The 22,895-nt window shown below is 45.1% G+C and overlaps 1 protein-coding gene across 1 annotated transcript in view; it reads right to left on the reverse strand.

The window, feature by feature from the left end:
• The window catches only part of LOC119163139 (cell adhesion molecule Dscam1), a 187,275-nt gene extending 165,249 nt beyond the window's left edge, over positions 1-22,026 (reverse strand). Inside the window, exons 1-2 of the mRNA XM_037415084.2 lie at positions 21,869-22,026; positions 14,865-15,155 (exon numbers count right to left, since the gene is read on the reverse strand). Coding sequence (XP_037270981.2) covers positions 14,865-15,155; positions 21,869-21,947 — 370 coding nt within the window. The 5' untranslated portion in view covers positions 21,948-22,026. The remainder of the gene's footprint in view (positions 1-14,864; positions 15,156-21,868) is intronic.
• Positions 22,027-22,895: the final 869 nt, after the last annotated feature.

The following is a 22,895-nucleotide window of genomic DNA, read 5'->3' on the forward strand; positions in this document are numbered from 1 at the left end:
GCGTGCCGTGGATGACTAGCGCCGCCTGTTGGCTCTCAAGAAAGAATTGAATCCCCGCAAGCATGGCATCTGAGACTCGCTCGTGAACGCGGCAAACGGATGCTTTTCGAAAAATGACGCGCCTGTCTTTTTGCAGCTGCACTGCTACCGGGATAATGATAAATATCACGATAGTCGATATAGGAGAGATCGGTGTGTATTTCACTTGTCAGAGCGAGAGCGCACGTCGAAAATGACTCCGCTCGACGCGTCCTTCGCTCCGAAACACCGCGAAACAGATTGAAAATACATCTCGCACGGTTGCCGCAAAATAGTGAGCCTTTCACGTTTTTACGCCATTTTTTTTTTCAGATCACTTTCCTTCACCGTCACATAGTTCATCATCAAAAACACGCAAAAATTTAGCCGCAACAGGTACTTTTCAGTTATTTTTTTTGTTACGTTTTAATCACCGGGTGCTGCACGTCGCAAGTTCGTGAAATGTACAATTCTCATGTCTATCTTTCTGAAATAAGAGTGCCAGTATAGACGTATTATCGCATATGCCGCTTTCGCAGTTCACTGAAGGTTTTCACTCTGGTCAGAGACACAGGACTAAGTGGAACCAAAACTGATTGTGTCAAGGCTCTCGCTCTTGGCATGATGCTGCATAAAAAAAAAAAAAAAACGTGCATCGTTTACATACAAGACAGCAGCTTAATAGCAACACACTTATATTATGCGTTCATTCCGTAAACACGCTCAAGAAACCCACGACAGTGGCATGGTACAGAAACATTCTACCTTATGCAAACTCAACAAATGTTTCTGTCTAGTTGAAATTCCTACCAGCATAACTTAAACATTGGAGAAGTCACTTCTGCATTCCAGTGCAGGCCTTCGCCAAATAGTACACCAAAGAACATTCGTGATTTCACGCACTGTAAATTTACTGTTTTCTTATTTCGTAAATTGGGTCAGCTTGTTTGCCGTGAATATGATATATTTCGTTTTCTAAACATTAATTTACACGATGGTTGACGTAAACTGAGTCGCTTTCACCAACGGTTTCCGTAGTGTGTGTGACGGGCTGTATTTCAGTCGTTTTCACCAGGAACGTATCAGCACTCAATACAAACGACCATTTCTGCGAACGTCGGCATATCAGTGTTGTGAAAACTTGTATGTTCCATTCTATATATATATATTGTAAGTTTTATAAACAAATGCAGTAGTAGCATTTCTGTTGGTAAAATGATATACGAGAGCATGTGGTCATTGGAAACGTCAACGAAAAACACAGCATCCGCACCGTCTTTCGTCACAGTAAAAGCAGTTGTGAGATCACAACACGGGCCGCGTTCGCGCCTCATTTGCCCGCCGCCGCCGGTGTCCGTAACCATTATCGCAATAAGTAAGAAAAAAAAGGCTCAGCAAGTAAAAAAAAAAACACCAAGGACACATTGGGATTCGAACCCAGATCTCCTGCGTGCTCGGAACGCCTCTGCAAACTGACCACAGGCAGGCTTGATGTCGTGAAAGCAACGTCGTTAATATGAGCAATAAGGCGCTGTAGAACAGCAAAGGAACAACATATAATGCAAAGTGCGCAACGAGTAGGTCGCCGAATGCTCCAACCCTTTACAAAAGATAGGTCTTGTTCACTTATTAACTGTGGCACATAACCCCTATGGGGGATCGTGGGGATTGCAAAAGCTTCTGGCATAATTATTCATCGTCGTCAGCCACAGCACACACGAAAATTGCACAAAGTTTCTTCCAAGTGTGCAACAGGTGCCACGCTTTTCAGAACACTGACGGAAGAATGGCATACTGAATGCCTGCCTACTACACAATTAATAATGGAATAGTGGGTACCTTCCAAGTGTGCTTGCAGCAGCTACACAAAGAATGTTAAAAAGGCTCTGCAAGGGTCTCTTTTCTGGCTTCCGCTGTGACAGTGCTGCGCTTTGAGCGCAGGCTTTGCGTTTTTTTAAAATATGTATATTTGCCATTGTAAAAACTTTCCAATAGCACAGAAAGACAAGTCGTTTTTATAGTTTACCACAGTACTACTGCCACATCGACGAGCACATAATATGATATGCTTGGTTTTTGAAACACCTATGTGTACATGGTTCACATAAACACAATGCATTGTGGAGTGTCGTCCGCACTGTTATGAAGTCACTATAACGCACGCATACAAACACGATCTTCGTAGTAAATGAAAGGAAATCTCGGCTGTCACCGCCAACCACGCTTGCTTCAGGAAAGCGAAGTATACTGAAGTAGTGATCGTCGCTTACTTCACCGCCGCGACTTACGTAGTGGTGCGACTTCGTGCTCTTTCAACTTCTCTATCAGTCCTATAATCTGTTGAGCGAAGTTAAGATGTTTTAATAAATTATAATATGAGCTGCGTTCCGTGACATAATTTGACGGTATACGGTTCTGTCCTCTAATGTTGGCCACCGCAATCGCACTGGTGGACCATCATATGATGCTACGCCAGGGGGCCTCAAACACGCAGCCCACGCAGGTTTGCTAGCGGCCCGCGGCTTCACAAGGAGTGCAATAGTTTTGACAATGATTCAATGTACTCGCAATTTTACACACCTATCGTGATTAATAACGCTTTGTTTGGTTAAGCAACAGAGACGGAACTGGTCTAAAGGATCTTTTTCTTTTTTTTCCTCATGCACGTCATGCGGTCACCACGTCCTGAAACACAATCCGCGGAACGAAAACTCTATAGTTCAACCATAAGCCACTCTTAAGGTGCATATTGGTATGTTTCTCGAATCTTAGCTCCAGATTCTCTTCATTAATGACCGCGCACATACGAGATATGAGGAATGCGTTATAGCGTAATAGGTGACATATTGACAAAGCGTTATAGATTATATACTGCTGCCCCTCCCCCCTTTCAACTTTTTTCAGTGTACCGACCGTTGTTAGACTGAATTTCGTGACTACCGCACCCGCTAGCTGAAGATGCTTTGAGATCCCTGCTGTACCCAGTCATCGCTGACCTGATACAAGTAGTTGCGCCGTGTGTTGGTCCGATCCGTGGTCGTTGGAGGCGACGCAGGTGTAGTTGCCCTCGTCCTCGTACCCGATGTCCCTGATGGCCAGCACGGACAGCTCGTCTGACTGCCTCTGGACGCTCACGCGACCGCTGTGACCCTCGAATAGTGGTCGCGACGAGTCCTTCTTCCACACGACGTTGTGGGGTCCGCGGCTACCTCGTCTGAGGGCGCAGGCGACTGCGGTCGCGTCGCCCAGAGACAGGTCCTCTTGAAACGAGAATGTTCGGACTCGAGGCGCCACCGCTGGAAGTCACAGGGTCGTGAAAATCGCTCAGCGATTTTTTGGCTATCTGATTTCAAGTCTTCTCCCACCTCTAACATACCGACATACTTTGCCGTGGTCGCTGTACAAATTCTTGTCTAGACTGTGGCATGTACACAAACTCCTGAGTCGCCATTCACTATGCCAGACTGAATGACCAAATGTGACTGTACACAGACAGGGCGGCCGTTGAGTGGATTTGAAAGTATCCAAAGTTAAGCCTAAATGCAGACAAAGTATCCATGTAATTTAATTTCATCACTAAATTTGCAGCCAAATAAAACAGAAGCGGTGTTATGAGGAGAGATTTTCAACGCACAGGCAACCTGCCGATAAGTAGCCAATAAGTGAATAATCTGTATTATATTTGCTTGTGTTAGGTAAATAGACTTCTTGCTGAATACATGAATAATACCATATGTTTTGCCAAAGAAAAATTGACTATGTAACATTCCTGCCAACAAGTCAGTAGAGACACTAAACGTTGAAACTTTTCTAAAGTCGGCTGACCGAATTCGATTAACAGAGTTACCTGTCCAGCTTACTTAAATTGTGAATTGTGGTTGACGATGTGCAGTCCAGCTTCATTTGTGTTGTGCATTCCCTATTTTGTTAAGTTCACACGAGAACACGCGCTTAAATATTAGGATGAAATCGCGCGTAGCATCGACATGGATGGTGGGCTGCGTAACCGGCCTGCTGGCCACGCGTTTGGCAACATTGGCGCAACTATGCGCAACTCCATATACTTGCAGGCGCGCCGCACGTTACATCTGAGTGCCGCCACGTGCACTGACTTGCTGGTGGGGAGAGACACCCAACGACCGCGAAACTTGAAAACTGTACTTCATCGACAAATAATTCCAGAAATGTCTACACACCGAATGCGCCAGGACAGGAGTTCAAGGAATGAAGGATGACGAGTGAGGGGAAATGTAGGAATGTTAACCAGTGTGTCATAACCGGGACAGTAGCCTTATATATGTCGTGGAGCCATTCTTAGATTTTTTTCGCCAGTCGATTTGGCGCAAAGAAGCCACCAAGGGCAGCCCTGGCTGCATACAGTGTTGGCGTGTCTTACTTTAACGGTGATGACTTTGTAGCGTCATCACATAATCTTCTCTTTCATTCTTTTACATCCCTTTCCTCTGGGTGTAAGAACTGGGTAAAAAACGAAAGTGCCTATGATTTTTTTCTTTGTTTTTTCTTTATATATCTATCGCTCGCAGCCGTATTTTTCCTCCCTTGCCAGCAACGCTTTAACAACATTACTGCATGAAAACTTTTGTACGTAGAGCTGTATGTCTGGTTTGTATCATTTGTTGCTTATGTCTTTTCGTGTACAAACAAGATCGCTGTTGTCGACGTCGTCGCAGTCACATATCATCGTGGGTGCAGTGCAAACACCGGACGAAACACAGGAAGAGTAAAGAACATTAACAAGCGCCGATTTTGAACTCTTCGCTGTTTTCACTGCTCCGGTGTTTCATCTTTTTCTTTGTTTTTTTTTGAGCTGTGCCCTCAACGAATACATGGCAACAGCCACAGTTTAATATGACAAAATATCGTTAATTAGCGTGCACTTATACAATGACATGCATCAAATTGCTTTCCCTCACCTTTTAAGCAAGTCGAACACGGCAGTAGCAGTAGGCCCATCGCTGCCGAAACAACCGCGACGCGCATCGCCGGTCCTTCGATAAGCGCCATTGTTTCTTCCGCCGAGATTACGTGATGATGGCTCTATACAATAGGTTCCTTTTTTTTTTTTTCGCGGCCAAAGCGAGGTGCTCGAATGTCGCGGAATGAGAAGACTAGAGAGCGTCTCCAGAGATTGTCGCGTCCGAGAAAGAGACTGATCTGCCAGACAAAAGAGGAAAAAAGATAAGGAGCTCGCCGAAGGACAAACCACCCGACTTCATTTATCGGAACCCCCATACACCCTTCAATTTGTAGTGCACACTCGTCGTTCTGTAACGCTTCTTTCTTCTCAGGCCGCAAGTCTATAAACCCTCACGGAACACACACGCGTGTGCATAGTTCTCTTTTAGAGTAGGAGGGGCAAGTTGACCCCCTCCCCCCCCGCTATGGTTGAGTCTCAAGGAAAAGAACCCTTGCAATGGATAGAAAAATGAAAATCAAGCGATGACGTGCGTATCACTACGTCTTGTCATTTGGCTTTTTGAGGGGGAACTGGGGGGGGGGGGTAAAATGGGAAGCAAACAATTCTTTGTATGCTGCATCAGCTGTCCTTAATCGCCATTATCGTCCAAAAACATGCGTATTCATAACACTGCCCAATACATGATGTGGTGAAAGTACAGGCATCGGGCAGAAATGGTGACCGCCATTAGGTGACAACAGGGGTGCCCCTGCCCCCATCGCCCACTCCCCCGTGTTTTGCAAGCCTATGACATAACTTGATTGTTAGTTAATAAGTACAGTCCTCCACACATTCTGTAGCGTTTATGTACTATATGATATCGTGCCAGTATGCATCTAACATTGAATGTAAATGCTTACGCTCGTCAGTATTTGAGCGCCGCTGTACACACTCGTTACAAATCGCAAGACATGAGGGTTTATTTTTTAAAGAGACATGACGCACAACGTACACACGAAACTAGAGGACGCTTGAGGTATGCACCTTCAAGGCTACAACGCGATTGCGTGATCGGGCGTTGTTCGCGTCGTTGTCCGTCATCAAAGCCAACATTGACTGTAGGGACCAGATTTTTCGTCACAAGACGTGGTTATCTGGTGCAATTACGCTTATGCCAGGAAATATACTAAATGCTGTGAGTGCTGTACATAATATGGCGTGGCCACATTAACGCCCTATAAACCCCTCTTATGTCACCATTCTTGCCATCCATTACGGTAAACATGAGGTCGTGGCTGCTGATGTAAAATACACATACTTGGACGCTGCCGTTTGCATTAAAGCCTTGCTGTGTGGGTATGTGCCTAATGTCCGGTTTCACCCGTAGGGGAATGCGAGCAGCGTCGTTATAAACGCAGTAAAACACGCCGTTGTACCTGTCTTCTTCCTCGTCTGGTCTGTCGTCTTTGCCAGTGCTGTTTTACTGGGAATATGAACAAACTAGCCCAAAAGTACATCTTCACAAGTCATTATAAAGTGAACTTAGCCGACCTCTTCACCCTCGCACGTTCTTCGTCATAGCACCTGCCATACGCAGTGTGTAGTTCGTTTCCTTCCTACTCCCACGCCATTGTGTCCATCCTTCGGCAAGCTGATCCGCTTCGAAACCTTTACACTCGTCACGTGATCGCACGCCAGCAGAACGAAATGAAGTGTGGACAGTGTGCCGCGGCATTCTTCCCGCAATCTAGGTGCTGCTGTCGCTTGGTCAAAGTCAATCCAAAGTCTTCCACTACCATGTGCTTCATGATCACGACGTTATTTTGGCACGCCACCATCATCAGCTGCTCGGCGTACACTTTAGGGCCAAGGCCTCTTCCATGTCACGCCAGTAAACCCGATCCTGTGTTTGTGCGGCCCGAGTAAATCAGTAAACATCTTAATCTAACCTGCACACCTAACTTTCTGCCCCCCCCCCCCCCCCTGTAGGCGTTTGCCTTTTCTTAGAATCATGTCCATCACTGTCGTTGTATATTGCCTATACGCGTCACATGTCTATGCCCATTTCTTCTTGATTTCAACTATGGCGTCCTTAACACGAAAACGTTTGTTCTCTGACTAACTCTGTACGTAAAATGTTGTTTCAGCACGCAATACCTCGAAATTCATTTGTGTACGCAGTGCGGTTCTGCAAAAGGCTGATCAAGAATCATCTGATCTGGACCGTGTTAGAAGACTCGTTATGAGCTTGCAGCTGCCTTTCGCGCCAAGCGGCAACGTGGCGAGTGTTCCGAAGCGTCTATTATTTTTGCGCGGCGCCGACCTCGACAGGGGAGTCCTGCCAGAAACACTGCATGAGCTGGGCGTACATAGCAGACGCCGTAACGAGGCCGCAAGACAATAGGATGGGCCCTGTGTCAAATAGCCTTTTTTGACGCAACGAAGAAGTCTGCGGGCGCAACGCGACGAGTGCGACAGCAAAACGACGCTCTCGATTTTCCGTGGACAGAGCTGCAGTGTTCGAGTATGTAGAACTCGCGGGTGCAGATTTACTCAGAAAATTGCTAGAGAGATTGATTTCGTAAGAGCAAATATTTGGACAGGTTGGTCGGGATAAGTAATGGGAATGTGATATATTAAGAGAGGAAATGGTAGACAAGGAAAGGCAGGCACGTTAACCGATCCAGGAAATCAAGCGGTTCGATACCCTACACGTGGGAAAGAGGAGATTGAAAGAAGGAGAGGAAAGAGTGGAAGAGAGAAAGAACATGACGCCGCACACACATATTCAAGTTATTCAATTGCGCTTCGCTCGGACCGCACAGCTGTAGAAATAATTAAGCGTTATTATTCGCTGTTGAACGCTCGGTAAACTTTTGACCACACCTCCTCTATAGGTCGTCATACCGCACTGGTTCAAGACTAATTAGGTTTTTCCTCTTGTTATCGGCTGTTTGTGAACGTGCGGCTTGTTGTTTTGCTGGTCATATGAATAAGAAATCTCATGAAATATCCATTAGTGGTTCTATAAATAAGTAGGTAAATAAATAAATAAATAACCAGTAGACAAGAAAACAACTGAAAAAAAAAACAACTCGGCATTAGTGCTTGTATTATTGCCTGCTGTCTGCGTCACAGTCTGCACGATTTATTTACATTGTTGTAGAGGAACCGCAGTATTGCTGTTGACGAGGCTTGATATTTTTATGGTATGTCAGTAGTTAAGCTAAGAGTGTAAGACATGACACGGATAGATTGACTGTTCAACTTCGCGACAAATTCACATACGCACAGAGAAAAGAAAACACAGAGACAGCACGGGCGCTCACTTAGCAATGTTTATTCCTTGAGGAAGCAGGCTCACTTCTCGTCAACACATGCGCAACACGATCGGGCCTTCGCTTACCTAATCACTCTATCGGACACATGCTCTCTAGATAACGTGCTTCTGACTCATACAGGTTGAGTGATGTTTCGCTATCACAAGTAATACCCCGTTTCTTTATGTAATAGGCTTCCGAACTTTCCCGTGCCAACTTGCTTTTGCTTCTTCCCAGGATTCTAATCTGCGTGAAGCACGGTGTGCATCCACAAGAAGTGACATGCGCGCTTAAATGTCCACTGTCCTTATTCTTTACCTAGAGAGCGTGTTTCCTCGCGCAATAATTGAGCAGCTCCCCGTGCGGCCAACATTGCTCTTCCCGCACAATATAGGGGTATTTCGTAAACCACTCCAGTGGCGTACTTCGTGAAATGCCGCGCATGCTTATTTTTTCCGAATTCTACTAAAGAATATTTCTCCTACAAAGGGCTCTTCTTCCTTTTGTGTTCTCGCCGTTTTTCGTCATGCAAACGTGTTGATTGCCAACTTCGTTCGCGCAACATGCCGTGCCTGGTACATTGGATTTTGTGTCAAGAAAGGACTTGTTCCCGAAGAAGTAAGTGTCATCTTTGTTGGTCCAGTTCGGCCTTGCTGGTCTCACGTTAAACGAATCACCAAGATTGAGCGTTCGGAGCTGGGACGTCAAGTGCGCCTTTTTAGTGACTGGCTCAGGGTGGTGTGCCAGTCACCCGAAGTGCTCGCCTTGAGGAATTTACGTGCTATGAGGCACCTTGCGGCACGGTTAATTGAAGGAAACTGGAGGTGTATTCTCAAGCAACTATTGACCAGAATGAGGACAGATAGTGGGATAGAAGGAAAGAAGAATAACGTGGTTGTTCTTGGCGGTGCCAATTGTTTTTTTAATGTCACGCACCTAATGGCAAAAGGTCCGAAGTATGGCCTTGAGCCCTGTGTTGCTGCGCACGAAACGATTGCCATGACTAGAGGTGTGGCAAAAAAAGCAAGCAAGACGCACAGGAAAGGTGTTTGCTCGAAGGGACGGACTGCCTGCATAGACAAACGCCACGAAGCGGATGACATCTTACAGATCGCCAGGTTTCCGGTGGCGTGAAATTTTTTAAGGACAGTGGTCTGAAGCTGGTACAAGCGGATAAGGGCAGTGGTTTTGTTGCGCTTCCAAGTGAACTTTATGGCGGACAAGGCTGGACAAGCTGTTACGAAGAGCTTCGTGTAAAGCGAAATGTGGCTAAAGCTATGTTAAAGCTATGTAAAAAGTATGCGCTTGATAATTTGGTGAAAGAAATAGCCAAAAGCAAAAGGGAGGCGCTGGATATTTTCCTTACGGCAAACACGCACAAAAAGCATTCCGTTCATGGCGATTACGTGAAAAAGAATCGTGGGAAAGTAACGTCAGCCGTTTTCTGACAAAAAAGCTTAACTGGCTTAGGGTTAGTGATCTGTTCCTGATCAAGAAGTCTGAAGATTTGATTGGGTGCCTGCAGGATAACCATAATATTGGTTTTGCATTCTCACTAGACATTGAGGATTCATTTTATTCAGTGCCGCATGATGCTCTGTTTAAGGCAGTGATGACCTGTATTGATGAGCACGAAATAATTGACTTTCAAGGTTCAGTTGGCATGCTTGCGGATAGGTTTCTATCATTGCTGGAAGCCTATCTTGCCTCCACCTTTGTGTCACATGAGGGTAAAATTTATAGCGCCAAGAAATTTCGTATCGGGTCATGTGTTGCTCCTTTGCTGTGCAACATTATCTTTCACCGGTTGACAAAACACTGGAGCAAATTTTTAGCAATGAAATTGTTTTTTTAAGTTTTTAGATACGTAGACTATTTCACGAGTTGAGTTCAATTAAGTTTATTTGTCCAACAGTTGTTGCTGTGCCCGGGGCTAGGCTGCCAGGGGCACATCGTTGAAGGAAAATCTTCCGAGGTCCTCGGCGACGGCCCTGGCCCACCGGACGGCCCACACCCGGTCTTCGAGGGCCTCGCTGAGAAGGGTAGCTTCCGAAATAGCAAGGCGCCCTCCAAAATGGGGCGCCTTGCTATTTTATGAATTCACTAAAAAAAAACGGGGTGATTTCACGAACCAAGTAATGGTGGAAAAGTTTTTAGAGACATTTCGACAGGGCTGTCAAGGCCTGTCCTGTACGCATGAGCTGCCTGACAATGGAATCCTGCAGTTTTTAGATTTAAAACTAACCCTTTGCGACAACCGTGTTCGCTGGCGTTTTTCCCCCCGTGCGAAGAAGGACTTTTTACACTTTGGTTCGGCCCACTCAAAAACCGTGAAAAGGGGCATTGCAATGCTTTCCCTGGGATCCGAACTTTGGAAGTCCTGTCCGAATCTTATACAGTCTTGTTTTAATGCACAATTAGACCGTTGGAAGGTCGCCGGGTTCCCTTGCTCGATTTTGTATGTGGTTGCAGATTGCCTTCTGTAGTAGGTAAGAAAAGGCCCGGTTGAAGCACGAAAGGGTAAACAACGGCCGGAGGTGGTAGCTTATACTCGTAAGGTTGCACACATCCTAAAAAAAGTGCCCCGTCGCGGTGGTCTAGTGCCTAAGGTACTGGGCTGCTGACCTGCAGGTCGCGGGATCGAATCACGGCTGTGTCGGCTGCATTTTCGATGGAGGCGAAAATGTTGTAGGCCCGTATGTTCAGATTCGGGTGCCCGGTAAAGAAGCCCAGGTGGTCGAAATTTCCGTAGTGCTCTACTACGGCGTGTCACATAATCATACGGTGGTTTTGGGACGATAAACCCCACATATCTATCTATCTATCTATCTATCTATCTATCTATCTATCTATCTATCTATCTATCTATCTATCTATCTATCTATCTATCTATCTATCTATCTATCTATCTATCTATCTATCTATCTATCTATCTATCTATCTATCTATCTATCTATCTATCTATCTATCTATCTGTCTGTCTGTCTGTCTGTCTGTCTGTCTGTCTGTCTGTCTGTCTGTCTGTCTGTCTGTCTGTCTGTCTGTCTGTCTGTCTGTCTGTCTGTCTGTCTGTCTGTCTGTCTGTCTGTCTATCTATCTATCTATCTATCTATCTGTCTATCTATCTATCTATCTATCTATCTATCTATCTATCTATCTATCTATCTATCTATCTATCTATCTATCTATCTATCTATCTATCTATCTATCTATCTATCTATCTATCTATCTATCTATCTATCTATCTATCTATCTATCTATCTATCTATCTATCTATCTATCTGTCTGTCTGTCTGTCTGTCTGTCTGTCTGTCTGTCTGTCTGTCTGTCTGTCTGTCTGTCTGTCTGTCTGTCTATCTATCTATCTATCTATCTATCTATCTATCTATCTATCTATCTATCTATCTATCTATCTATCTATCTATCTATCTATCTATCTATCTATCTATCTATCTATCTATCTATCTATCTATCTGTCTGTCTGTCTGTCTGTCTGTCTGTCTGTCTGTCTGTCTGTCTGTCTGTCTGTCTGTCTGTCTGTCTGTCTGTCTGTCTGTCTGTCTATCTATCTATCTATCTATCTATCTATCTATCTATCTATCTATCTATCTATCTATCTATCTATCTATCTATCTATCTATCTATCTATCTATCTGTCTATCTGTCTATCTGTCTGTCTGTCTGTCTGTCTGTCTGTCTGTCTGTCTGTCTGTCTGTCTGTCTGTCTGTCTGTCTGTCTGTCTGTCTGTCTAAAAAAGGTGGCGAGTCGCCCCCCCCCCCCCCCCCCCAAACAAACGTAGTGCTCAACAGCCTGCAAAAAGAAGCATGTGCTGCAGTTCACGAAGTGCGCCACTGGAGTGGTTTACGAAATACCCCTATTTTGTGCGGGAAGAGCCATGTTGGCCACACGGGCCGCTGCGTCAATGATCGAGCGAGGGAACACGCTCTCGCGGTATAGAATAAGGATGGTGCGCATTTAAGCGCGCATGTAACTTCTTGTGTATGCACACCACGCTTCACGCAGATGAGGATTCTGGGAAGGAGTAAAAGCAAGTTGGCACAGGAAATTTCGGAGGCCTATCACATAAAAACGGGGTATTGATTGTGTTAGCGAAATGTCACTCAACTTGTATGAGTCAGAAGCACGTTATCTGGAGAGCATGCGTCCGATAGAGTGATTAGATAAGCGACGGCCCCATCATGTTGGGCATCTGTTTACAAAAAGTGGGTTTATAATAGCCTGCTTCCTCAAGGAATATAGACGGTTTAAGTGAGCGCCCGTGCTGTCTGTTTTTTCCCCCCCTCGGTGTGGTTGTGATTTTGGCGCAGTTAACTTTTTAATCCAGAAATGCAACAACTAGACCAACAGCGAGTTATACAAGAGATGGCATGCACGAAGAGACAGACGAGGCCCAGCACTATATATGTCCACTACTATTTCCCTGTCACAAGACTTTATCACGCTTTCCGAGCAACGAATGTCTGTCGACATTCGGTTGCCTCCGGTAGAATACTTAGTTGTTTAGATGGTACTGGATATCGTGCATTATGTATTAGGGCTGGGCATTACCGTTCAATTCCACGGACTAAGTTATAGTTGCGTGATTTCGTGGATTTCACTGCCACGGATCTGGAATGCAGACTTGTAGCTTGAGACCCGGTGCATGACAGAAGGTACTTCATTCTAGAAGCGCGGACCGGTTGCCTCAAACCAACATCGAATAGAAGAACACTATATGCACATGCTGCGTCTTCGTGCATGGGCAGCCTATAGCTTGTGAACACTAAACAGGCCCCGCGATTGGTGTCAGAACAATACTGAGCAGAGAATATAAGTGGTACAGAAAGCAGTGTTTTTATTAGGTCAACCTAAATACAAGATGGCTTACCTAGCTGGCGCAGCACTACGGAGGTGAGTGCAAGGATAGCAGCGAATACTGAGTACGGTAGTAAGGAAGAGACCATCACAAGGATAGTGGCACCAGCTGGTGCGTTTCACGTTTATTTCTACTTGTATACATTGACGTTGTATACGTTGAGGATTTAGGTCCACGTTAAAGGCCAACTCCGGTAATTTTTCAAGGCCAATGGATCTTATTTAAGATCGCTGGGTATGTTCCTTTGCACATTTTCTTCATTTATGCCAAATCACAGGCTTTAGTGATTCACTGATCGTTTGCAAATAAATTTTAAAGTTTGCCTTGAAAAACTCACCTCGCTTGCCAGAATTATTGTCAACACTGTCAGCGTGACGTCATGTTTGGCATGTCAACGGAAGTGGCCGCTACAGCATTTATTGTACTTTCCACAAGGCGACGGTGGTGGTGTTTGGTACGGGTATATCATGGGAATGCTTTCTTCCTTCCTCTGCGCTGTTTGGCTGGTGCTTCGCTGGACTGGCTTTCACAGTTTTCATACTCCGTGCCAGCGGAACCAGTATAGTACGTCATACGCAGACAGGGCGCTCGGTTTGGTTTCGGTTTCGGTATCGTACATTTTTGCTTATTAAAATTATTTTCAAATTTCCTTAGCATTTCAGCTATTGGGCTCGTGAGACGAGTGTTTCAGGAACATAGAAACACCATAACCTTGACATGGTGAAAACGTCGCCGTAGTTGGCCTTTAAAGAACCACAGCTGGTCGAAATTCCGGGAGCCCTCCACTACGGCGTCTGTCGCAATCTTATGGTGATTTTGGGACGTAAAACCCCAACAACCATTATTGTTATTATTATGTATACGCTGACGCCCCCTTTTATGCGTCGGCTAAACGAGATACCTATGGAAGTGGCGAAGTCGCAGAAATTTGGTTGCTGGTCACGTGTTGCATTCGGACTTCTATATAAAATTTACGCTTACCAAGCATGTAAGTCGTAATCACGGTGAAGGTACCTGTTTTTCAAATGATTCAATCAATGTTCGCTGCGTTACAAATATTGATAGATCGCCGTATGAATTATGCAGGCATGTTTGATACGCTTCCAACGAATCTCTGGCATCGAGTGCATTGGCGAACGACTCGGCCGAAGATCATCACCATCATCAATTTGCTTTGTTTATTTATTCACTCTCCACCATCACCCTTCTTTTTGATCACGTCACGTGCGTCATATATACTAAAAATAATCAAGTGACTGTTCTCTTAGAGCGTAGTTCTATAGCCGAGTAACAGTATTTGGGCAAGTTGGTCCTTGGGCATTCTTTTTTTGTGTCATGTTCCTGCGCAGTTTTGAACCACGAGTTCTAGTGTAGTTGCGCTCGTCATGAGACAGGAATGACTAAAAACAAAAGAGAGCATGGAGGACAGGTAGTGCGCAAACTGTTTCTTTACGTAAATTCATTTGCGCACTGCTTGTCGAGTTTTCCTCGGACCTTATGGTGTTTCGCGCTTTTCAGTCAGCGCAACTGCGTTGTAATGTCTTACCAATTAGACCAAATTGAAACTTTGCTAGGGTTTATCTCCTGTAGACAGTTTTATGACGCAGGGGCTGTGCTGGGGTTCACGCCATGATGAATTAAGGAAGCCGCCCATCACGGGCGAAGATGATTCGACATTATCGGATGAACACTTTCACCCGCATGGCCGATTAGCGAGATTGCAGAGCGTACCTGTGACGAGCAGTGCGGCGGTCATGCTGTGCTGTCCGTGCGCGTTGGCCGCGACGCAGGTGTAGTTGGCCACGTCCTCCGGCTGGACGTTCTCGAAGGCCAGAATGGACATGACGTCCGACGGCCGACTGACGCTCACGCGAGGCCTTGGGACGAGCGGGACGGCGTCCCTCAACCACGACAAGGTGTGTGGTCCCGCGCTGCCCCGTTTGACGGCGCACGTCAGCACCGCCGAATCACCCAGAGTCAGATCTGATGCGAAGCTGAATGACTTTATCCGGGGAGGAGGAGCTGGAAGTGAAGAGGGCGTGTTTGTACAATGCAGTACAATAGGCGCTAGATATCATAACAAATGTTGCTGTGCAATTTTGTAATTGGTTCCATATTTGGTAGCTCTGTGTTTCTGGCGTAAAGTGACATTGTGTATAGTGGATGAATGTTTCCAGTAGAATTAGGCAGAAAAACAAAACAAAAGAAACGGATCTTCTGCTGAATTTAGCTTCACCAACAGTTCCTTCCTCAACTTAACGTTCCATCGAAGACTACTATACGGATCAAGACTCTCACGACGTGCTCTTTCTTTTTTAGCCAGTGCATGCTATAACAGCTTGGTGCACTTGCTGTATTCAAGTAAATAACATATAGCTTTTCTATAGAAATGAAATTTGTGACTCTTTGTCATGCGTTCAGCCAACAATTTCTATTTGTTTCACTGTCTTGTAGACTTGCAGCCAATAACCAGCTTGTTTTGCTCGGCGATACATTATTTTCAAACTGCCTCACAATAAAATGATATTTAATTTTTGTATATGTACGAAGACTGTCAAAAACTCGTTGAATCATCATTTCGTAGCCGAGACTGTGTAGAAATTCAACCATCCGCCGTGTTTAAATATAACGGCATACCTTTAATGCGTTAATTTATGGTTCGGCGTTCGCACAGTTCGCGTTCAATGTGGATCGCTGTTTAAAGCCATTCTTCGCATCAGATTTGCGCTCTGCCGGAACAAAACTGCTGGTCAACCAAATATTTTGTTTTCGTATTTTCACCTCAAGATTGTCGAAAATGACCGGGGCTTTTTAAATGGTCCGGCAACGGGGTCTCTTTTTCCTGTGAATGCCATGGAGTGCTCACGATTCAAATTTTGAGCATTGTTTATTCGGCGTTAGTTCTTTCCAGTCCTAGCGAGCTTTTGGAAGGCGCATCTTCAGCAGCTAAAGCATTAGTGGTAGCACAAACTAATGCACGTTCCTCATTATGCAGCTAAAGTTTCTTCCTCATTTTACGGATGTCACTCTTAAGCCTAGTTCACACTAAAACATCCGCTTTCTACAGCGACCGAAATTCCCCTGCCGCCGAAACGCAGCGTCGTTCGCACTGGATGCGCCCCGTGCCGCCGATTATGCCATCCACTACGGGGCGAAGGCGGGATGGATGCGCTGTCACCCGGTTGTTGTCGCGGCTCGCAAACGCCACTACGCTATCCGGTGGTGTATACTTCGACAATTCTCATACGCAAGAAGCAAGAAAAGACAGTACTGCTTACTTTGCTGGCAAGTGGCTGTCTTGTAATGCACGAAGAGCAGAAAAACCACCGACGCTAGCGGCGTTGGTGGGTTCGTTTTGCTCTGCAAGACCGCAACAAGCTCGGTCACGCCAACAGCAAGCTCGGTAACCTTTTTCACGAAATACGGACGCGAAGTAGGCACAGAGTAGGTTAAACTCCCGTTGGTTTCAACATTCAGTTACGTGCACTGCAGCATAACAAGTGAGTATATAGGGCTCGGCCGCCATTTTTCAAAATTCCTTGACTAGCGCTCCTATTGGTCCGCGGTGACTGATTCGGCGGCAGACGCCGCAAAAATCGGTCCGAAAGCGATCGGCGCGGAGAGGGCCCTTTCGGCGGAACTCGCCGCCGCCGAACCGGATTCGGAGCACTTTCGGCGGCCGGAATGCTCAGTGTGAACGCGGCCTTAAACGCTCCCGCGGCCGTTGGCACTCCAACTCAGTTCAACTTTCCAAGGTTATTCAGTTTTTAAAGACGATAGCTTTTCTTGGGGACCTTCGACAGAAAAATTTCGGTCTGTCTGTCTGTCTGTCTGTCTGTCTGTCTGTCTGCTCTAAAGATTCCTCAAACGGCACCAAACGGCCTACCCCATTCGCAGCACTCACCAATATCGCTGTAGGTTTAGCATTCATAGTTGTGCGATTGTCAACTAAAAAGCTATTATTGCGCATATCTGAGGCGCCATCACAATCCTTCGAAGTTTTGTATGTTTGCCTTTATACTAGAAGAGGCACTCTAAGGAATGTAGCGCTTACCGCGCAGCGCTAACAGTGCAACGCGATGCTTAAAAAGGTGTTTCCAACGATTTGCTACGACGTCACGGTGGTGGCACCTGCCCGTTGCTTTGCGTTCTACACCTTATCACCTCCGAGATTGGCGCGCATCCTTCTCCGCGGGCTGCACGCCTTCGTTTTCGAAAATAACTGCCAGATGGCGCTGGTGTCTAACGTGCCTAGATGCGCTCGTTCGCCTCCGCTACATGCTCGAGGCACTCCAAAGCAGTGCCTCCAGAATACCATTCACCGATGTTCTTGCGCAGAACATCAAATAAACATTTTGTTCACTCTCTCCAGACGCAAGACTATCGTCTTTCGACTACATTTGCGGTGTAACATGCAGATTTGGAACCAATTTTTTTCTTAATTTTTTCATTTCATACCTCAATGCTTAGGAACGATCGATAGATTTTATTGTTATCTGCTGCTCAAACTCATCCCGTTGTCCTGCAAATTTAACTTCATCCTTCATTTTTCTTTCATAAGTGCACTTCGTTACCTGATCTAAAAAAAAAAAAAAACGTTCGTCGACGATGAAATTTGAATTCATCTGCCACAGTTTCCCAAAAAACGTCCACCTATTATTTTATCTCCCATATCACATTTAACAAACCAATGATCGCTGAAGGAATTGAGTAGACAGCATAGGTCTTACAGCGTGCGATTATTTCAAGCGACACGTAAATGTGACCTAGGCAAGCATGGCCATTCCTCTGAATTTGCTTGAAATGAACGTCTCGCGTCACAAGGCTATATGACGGAAGTTCTAACCAGCGGGCGATTTATGAGTGTCCGTTTTTCAACAGTCTACCTGTGGTCTCTTCGAAACAAAAAAATTTGCAAGCATTTCCGTGACAATGTGCTGTCCATCCCAATCTATACAGAGCGCTATATATACTGCATGCAAAAGTCAGTATGTACTTTAACGAGCTAAGAAAATGAAAGCAGCTCCAAATTCAAAAACGTTCTTTTTAAGATTACATACCGGGACACTTTCTGTAAGAACATTTCTAGAGGAGCGAATGTTTTGTTTTTTTATGCCATGGGAATCCGACTGTGAAATCCGTAACCAACCGAAAACAATTGACCACGTTTTTTTACACTGTTGGGATGGGGTACACTTTTGGGATGTTTATCAGAGGGCATTCATTAACTAATTTTGGTTATACCTTCATGGAATCGGCTATTAAGCAGTAGAGAATGATGATGGATTATCTTTTCATTTAATCATGAAGACTGCCTTGCACAGCACATGGTGCTCTAGAATGGCTGAATTTTACTGTGTCCCTGATGGCAAACCAGCAAGATCGTATATTCAATAAAGTATCATCATCATCATCATCATCATCATCGTCGTCGTCGTCATCATCATCATCATCATCATCATCATCATCATCATCAGCCTGACTACGTCCACTGCAGGACAAAGGCCTCTCCCATGTTCCGCCAGTCAACTCGGTCCTGTGCTTGCTGCTGCCGATTCATACCAGCAAACTTCTTAATCTCATCTGCCCACCTAAGCTTCTGTCTCCCCCTAACCCACTTCACTTCTCTGGGAATCCAGTCAGTTACCCTTAATGACCAGTGGTTATGCTGCCTGCGCGCTACATGCCCGGCCCATGTCCATTTCCTCTTCTTTATTTCAACTATGATATCCTTAACCCCCGTTTGTCCCCTAATCCACTCTGCTCTCTTCTTGTCTCTTAAGGTTACACCTACCATTTTTCTTTCCGTTGCTCGCTGCGTCGTCCTCAATTTAAGCTGGACCCTCTTTGTAAGTCTCCAGGTTTCTGCTCCGTAGCTAAGTATAGCTACGGAGTAATAAAGTATAGCAAGATTTATCGATGTAGAAAGAACAAGTGATGATGTTTCTTCGTGATTAGAAAGGGTAGAAGCCCTGCTTACGACGAAAAAAATTAAGTCGCAGTGTTTATCAGTGCTTGACTGCCGTGGTAGTGCGTTTTGTGTCATTTTCGTTGTGCATGTTTATAGTGTAATGTAATATAATTATCTCGTCCGCCTGTTTGACGTACAATCGCAAATAGTAAAAAAAAAAGATTCACATTTTAGTGTAATTGTGCTGGGATCTAAAAGTTGCTGAAAGAAAACTTCCGTTCACAGTATGATTCTAACGTTAAAATAGTGAAAACAACAACAAGAACAATAATGAAACAAAAGAAAAACGATGCACTATAGGGCCGCCCACTTACGTCCTGTAATCTCTCTCGAATTTCTGCTGTGAGGGCGAAGATGACAACATATTTCTGTGAGCTGGTATTAATAACACATCGCTATCGATAGAACTAAGAACGCGAAGCAGTAAAACACGCAGAGGTGGTACATATGTAAAACGGGGTGCAATTTGTTAATGTGCTGTGCGTATATATTGTTGGTTGATACGCCTTCACAAAGGTGGCATATCAATGTCTGTAGGCTTGTTACTTATCTCCTGCCCCGCCCGATTCGGAAGGGGTGACGAGTGTCGAAAGCCTTAATCGTTCCTTTTCATTTCGCAGTTTACAGGCTGAGTATGGGTGTTTACGCCTCATACGCAGCTTTTCATAATATGACTACCCCACCTTCCCGCAGAAATCCTGTCTCTTCCTCTCTTTTTTGGCGGGCTTTTCAAGTATGTGACTTGATATGTACACAATGGATATGACTTGTTAGTATGTACCCAATGTCCTCGCCGCCCTGAGGACTGCTATTGAATCTACCTGCGTCATTTTTTTTTAGTTCTTGATGCGTATATTGCTATTTATTTCTGTTTTGCATGTGTAATGATCACATAGATAACGTAATCCGGACAGAGCGAGTTTTTCGGATGGAAGTATATTATTTCTAGTACCCTCAAAGCAAATAAATGTCGTTGCAAGAGATACTGACTTCACAGCTCAGCCAATTTTATGAATTTATCCTTTTAAACTTCGCGCTGGGATTTATAGCAGCAGCAAGCAGTACGGCCTCAGAGCGCACGACAGCGTACAAAAACAGAATAAAACAAATATTCTAACAAATTACAAATGGAACAATACAAATTAGCTAATTGTGGTGGTGCGATTCCCGGAGAAAGTTAGTTATCTGTGTCACCACCAGAGGCGTATCCAGAATTTTTTTTAAGACGATAGTCTTTCTTAGTGACCTTCGGCGCCAAAATTTTGGTCTGTCTGTCTGTCTGGTAATTTGTCTGTTTGTCCACTCTTAACGGCACCGGGTACTTGAAACGGCCGACGCTATCCGCAGTGCCCACCAATGTTGCTCAAGATTCAGCGTTCATACTTGTGAATTGTCAATTCAAAAGCAATTATTGCGCATGTCTAGGGCACCATAACAACAGGTGTATATTTTGCATGTGCGTCTTTTACTAGAAAATGCATACATAAGTAATTCTAAGGACCGCAGCGCTCATCACGCTGCGCTGACCATGCAACGCTTTCACGAAAAGGCGATTGTTTCCAACGCTTTGCCGTGACGAGACGTTTGGCACCTACCCGTCGCCTTGCGTTCTACACCTTAACAACTCGAAGACGGGCGCGCACACCCGTCTCAGAGCCACGCGCTTCGTTTTCCAAGAAAACAGCCAGATGGCGCTCATGTCTCACGTGTGACGTGACTTGGTGCGCTCGTTCGCCTCCGTTGCACGCTCGAGGTGCTCTAACGCAGCGTCTCCAGAATACTATTCACCAATTTTCTTGCGCAGAACATTCAATAAATGTTTTGTTCACTCTTTCCTCACGCAAGACTATCGTCTTTCGACGAAATTTGCAGATTAACATGCAGTTACAGGGCCGATTTTTTCCGTGAGAATCGAACCATGCTTTATGTGTGTTTGAATGTGCGTTTCAATGTATGCGTCAATGTTTACGCTAGCAGAATTTGAAAAGTTTTGGGAGAAGAAAGGTTCTAACCCGCATTCCCCTTTACCGACACGGTGGCTACGCTGATGGTGACCCCCCAAATTAACGTAGGCCGAAGCATCTGACCTGTCGCGTAGAATTGAGGGTTAGGCACAACGCGGTAAGCGCATTTACTAAAGGGAAACTTCGTTTATTTTGTCTTTCGATTTAATTTTGGCTTCCGTCATTTGATACTTGATTATACCTGTCTCAAAACGAGTGATATGCAGCGAACTTGACAGATGAAATAACTGTGATTAAATTACTTTTTGGTGCAATGAGTAAGGTAGTGAATTGCTTTTGTGGGCTGGTAATTTATTACAGTAGTGAAGAATTACTTCACGCGAATAAATTAGAAAACAATGGGATGTAAGTAAATGAAATTGATCTCTGTGCTATACGTAAGGCGGGTCAAGTTGACGAAAAATCGCTAAAAATTCAATCTTCATAAACTGTGAATAAATTGTACATGAATTGTATGCACATGACGGACGTTTCGTGAAGTAGTTTGGAAGTAATTTCGTTACTTTTTTCAATGTTAACAATAATGTAATGACACTAGTTTGAGGCGGCTGTAAATCTTAATGTAATTAGTGGTGTAATTTATCTGCATTCAGTAGTTTTTTTTTTCATTGCTCCTACTCAGTAGCTGCCCGAAAAAAACTTCATATTTCTCAAGATATGAAGAATGTAATATTACTGTTTACTGTTTGCCAAGAGCAAATTATAGGTGGTAAGAAAAAAAAGAACTTCGGTGTACTCACCTTGGCTGTTGGTCAGTCTCGCTGCGAGAGAGGCGATCACGAACGCTGAAAACAAGCTTCTCAAAGTGCACATCGCCATCCTACGCAACGCAAGGAGACGTACAGGCCTCCCGGGCCGCCGTCTTTACGGAAGGCAGGGGCTTTCCTCAGAGAGCGCACCGGCAACGCGATGCCGATCAGCCAACTCGAAGAAGTCTTAGAGAGCGCGTTAGCGATGAACGAATATTCGCGCCAGCGCTCGGACTCGTGGCGCCTCCTATACGTTACAAAAGGCAACAGCGGCGAGCTCGCGCGCGGGGCCGTTGCCATAAGAACGGAAAGACGCGCCGTTTTGGCGCGAAGAACGAATGTGTCAGACCTCTCAGTTGGCCATGTTGATCCGCGTGGTCTGTAGAACTCCAACAAAAGGTACGCTCTGAGGTCAACACATGTAACTGCGCGTCAAACTGCAAAGACGACGCAAGGACGACCTTTGGTTTGAGTTTTACGCGCTGTTACATGTGTTGAAATGAACCAACTAGCCCAGCAAGCAACCACCGTTGGCTCTGAGTTCGAAGTTATTTCATCGGTTGCTGGAGGGTTTATCGAATTAAAAGGAAACAGGGATATTTCACGTCTACTGTGGACCCAAAAAAGTCGTTCCACTCATTGAACTGCAGTGAGTGTATACACCAGGGCGGGGACGAGACACAGGAGGAAGGCGGTTTAAGTATTATTGACCCATACGCGGCAGTTGACGCTGAACACTGCTTTAGAAAGGGCGGCCAAACATAACACCATGATATCATCCATGAATCACGTTCGTCGCTTGTGACAGGTCGTCCAGAGCAGAGGCGTAGACGGGGTTGCATCGATTCTTACTGTCAATCGTGGTCGTGCGTGCCAATTTGTATGTCTGTGGGTATAAGGGGTGTTTCAAGAAATGCGTCTAATATTGTTTAGAGATCAGCAAAAGACCCTGTTTGCTCGCTGTCTTCACAGTTGCTTTTTTTGTGGCGGCAGGCATCTTGAGAAAGTTTAAGACATC

The sequence above is a fragment of the Rhipicephalus microplus genome, chromosome 9, assembly GCF_043290135.1.
Source record: "Rhipicephalus microplus isolate Deutch F79 chromosome 9, USDA_Rmic, whole genome shotgun sequence".
Lineage (NCBI taxonomy): Eukaryota > Metazoa > Arthropoda > Arachnida > Ixodida > Ixodidae > Rhipicephalus > Rhipicephalus microplus.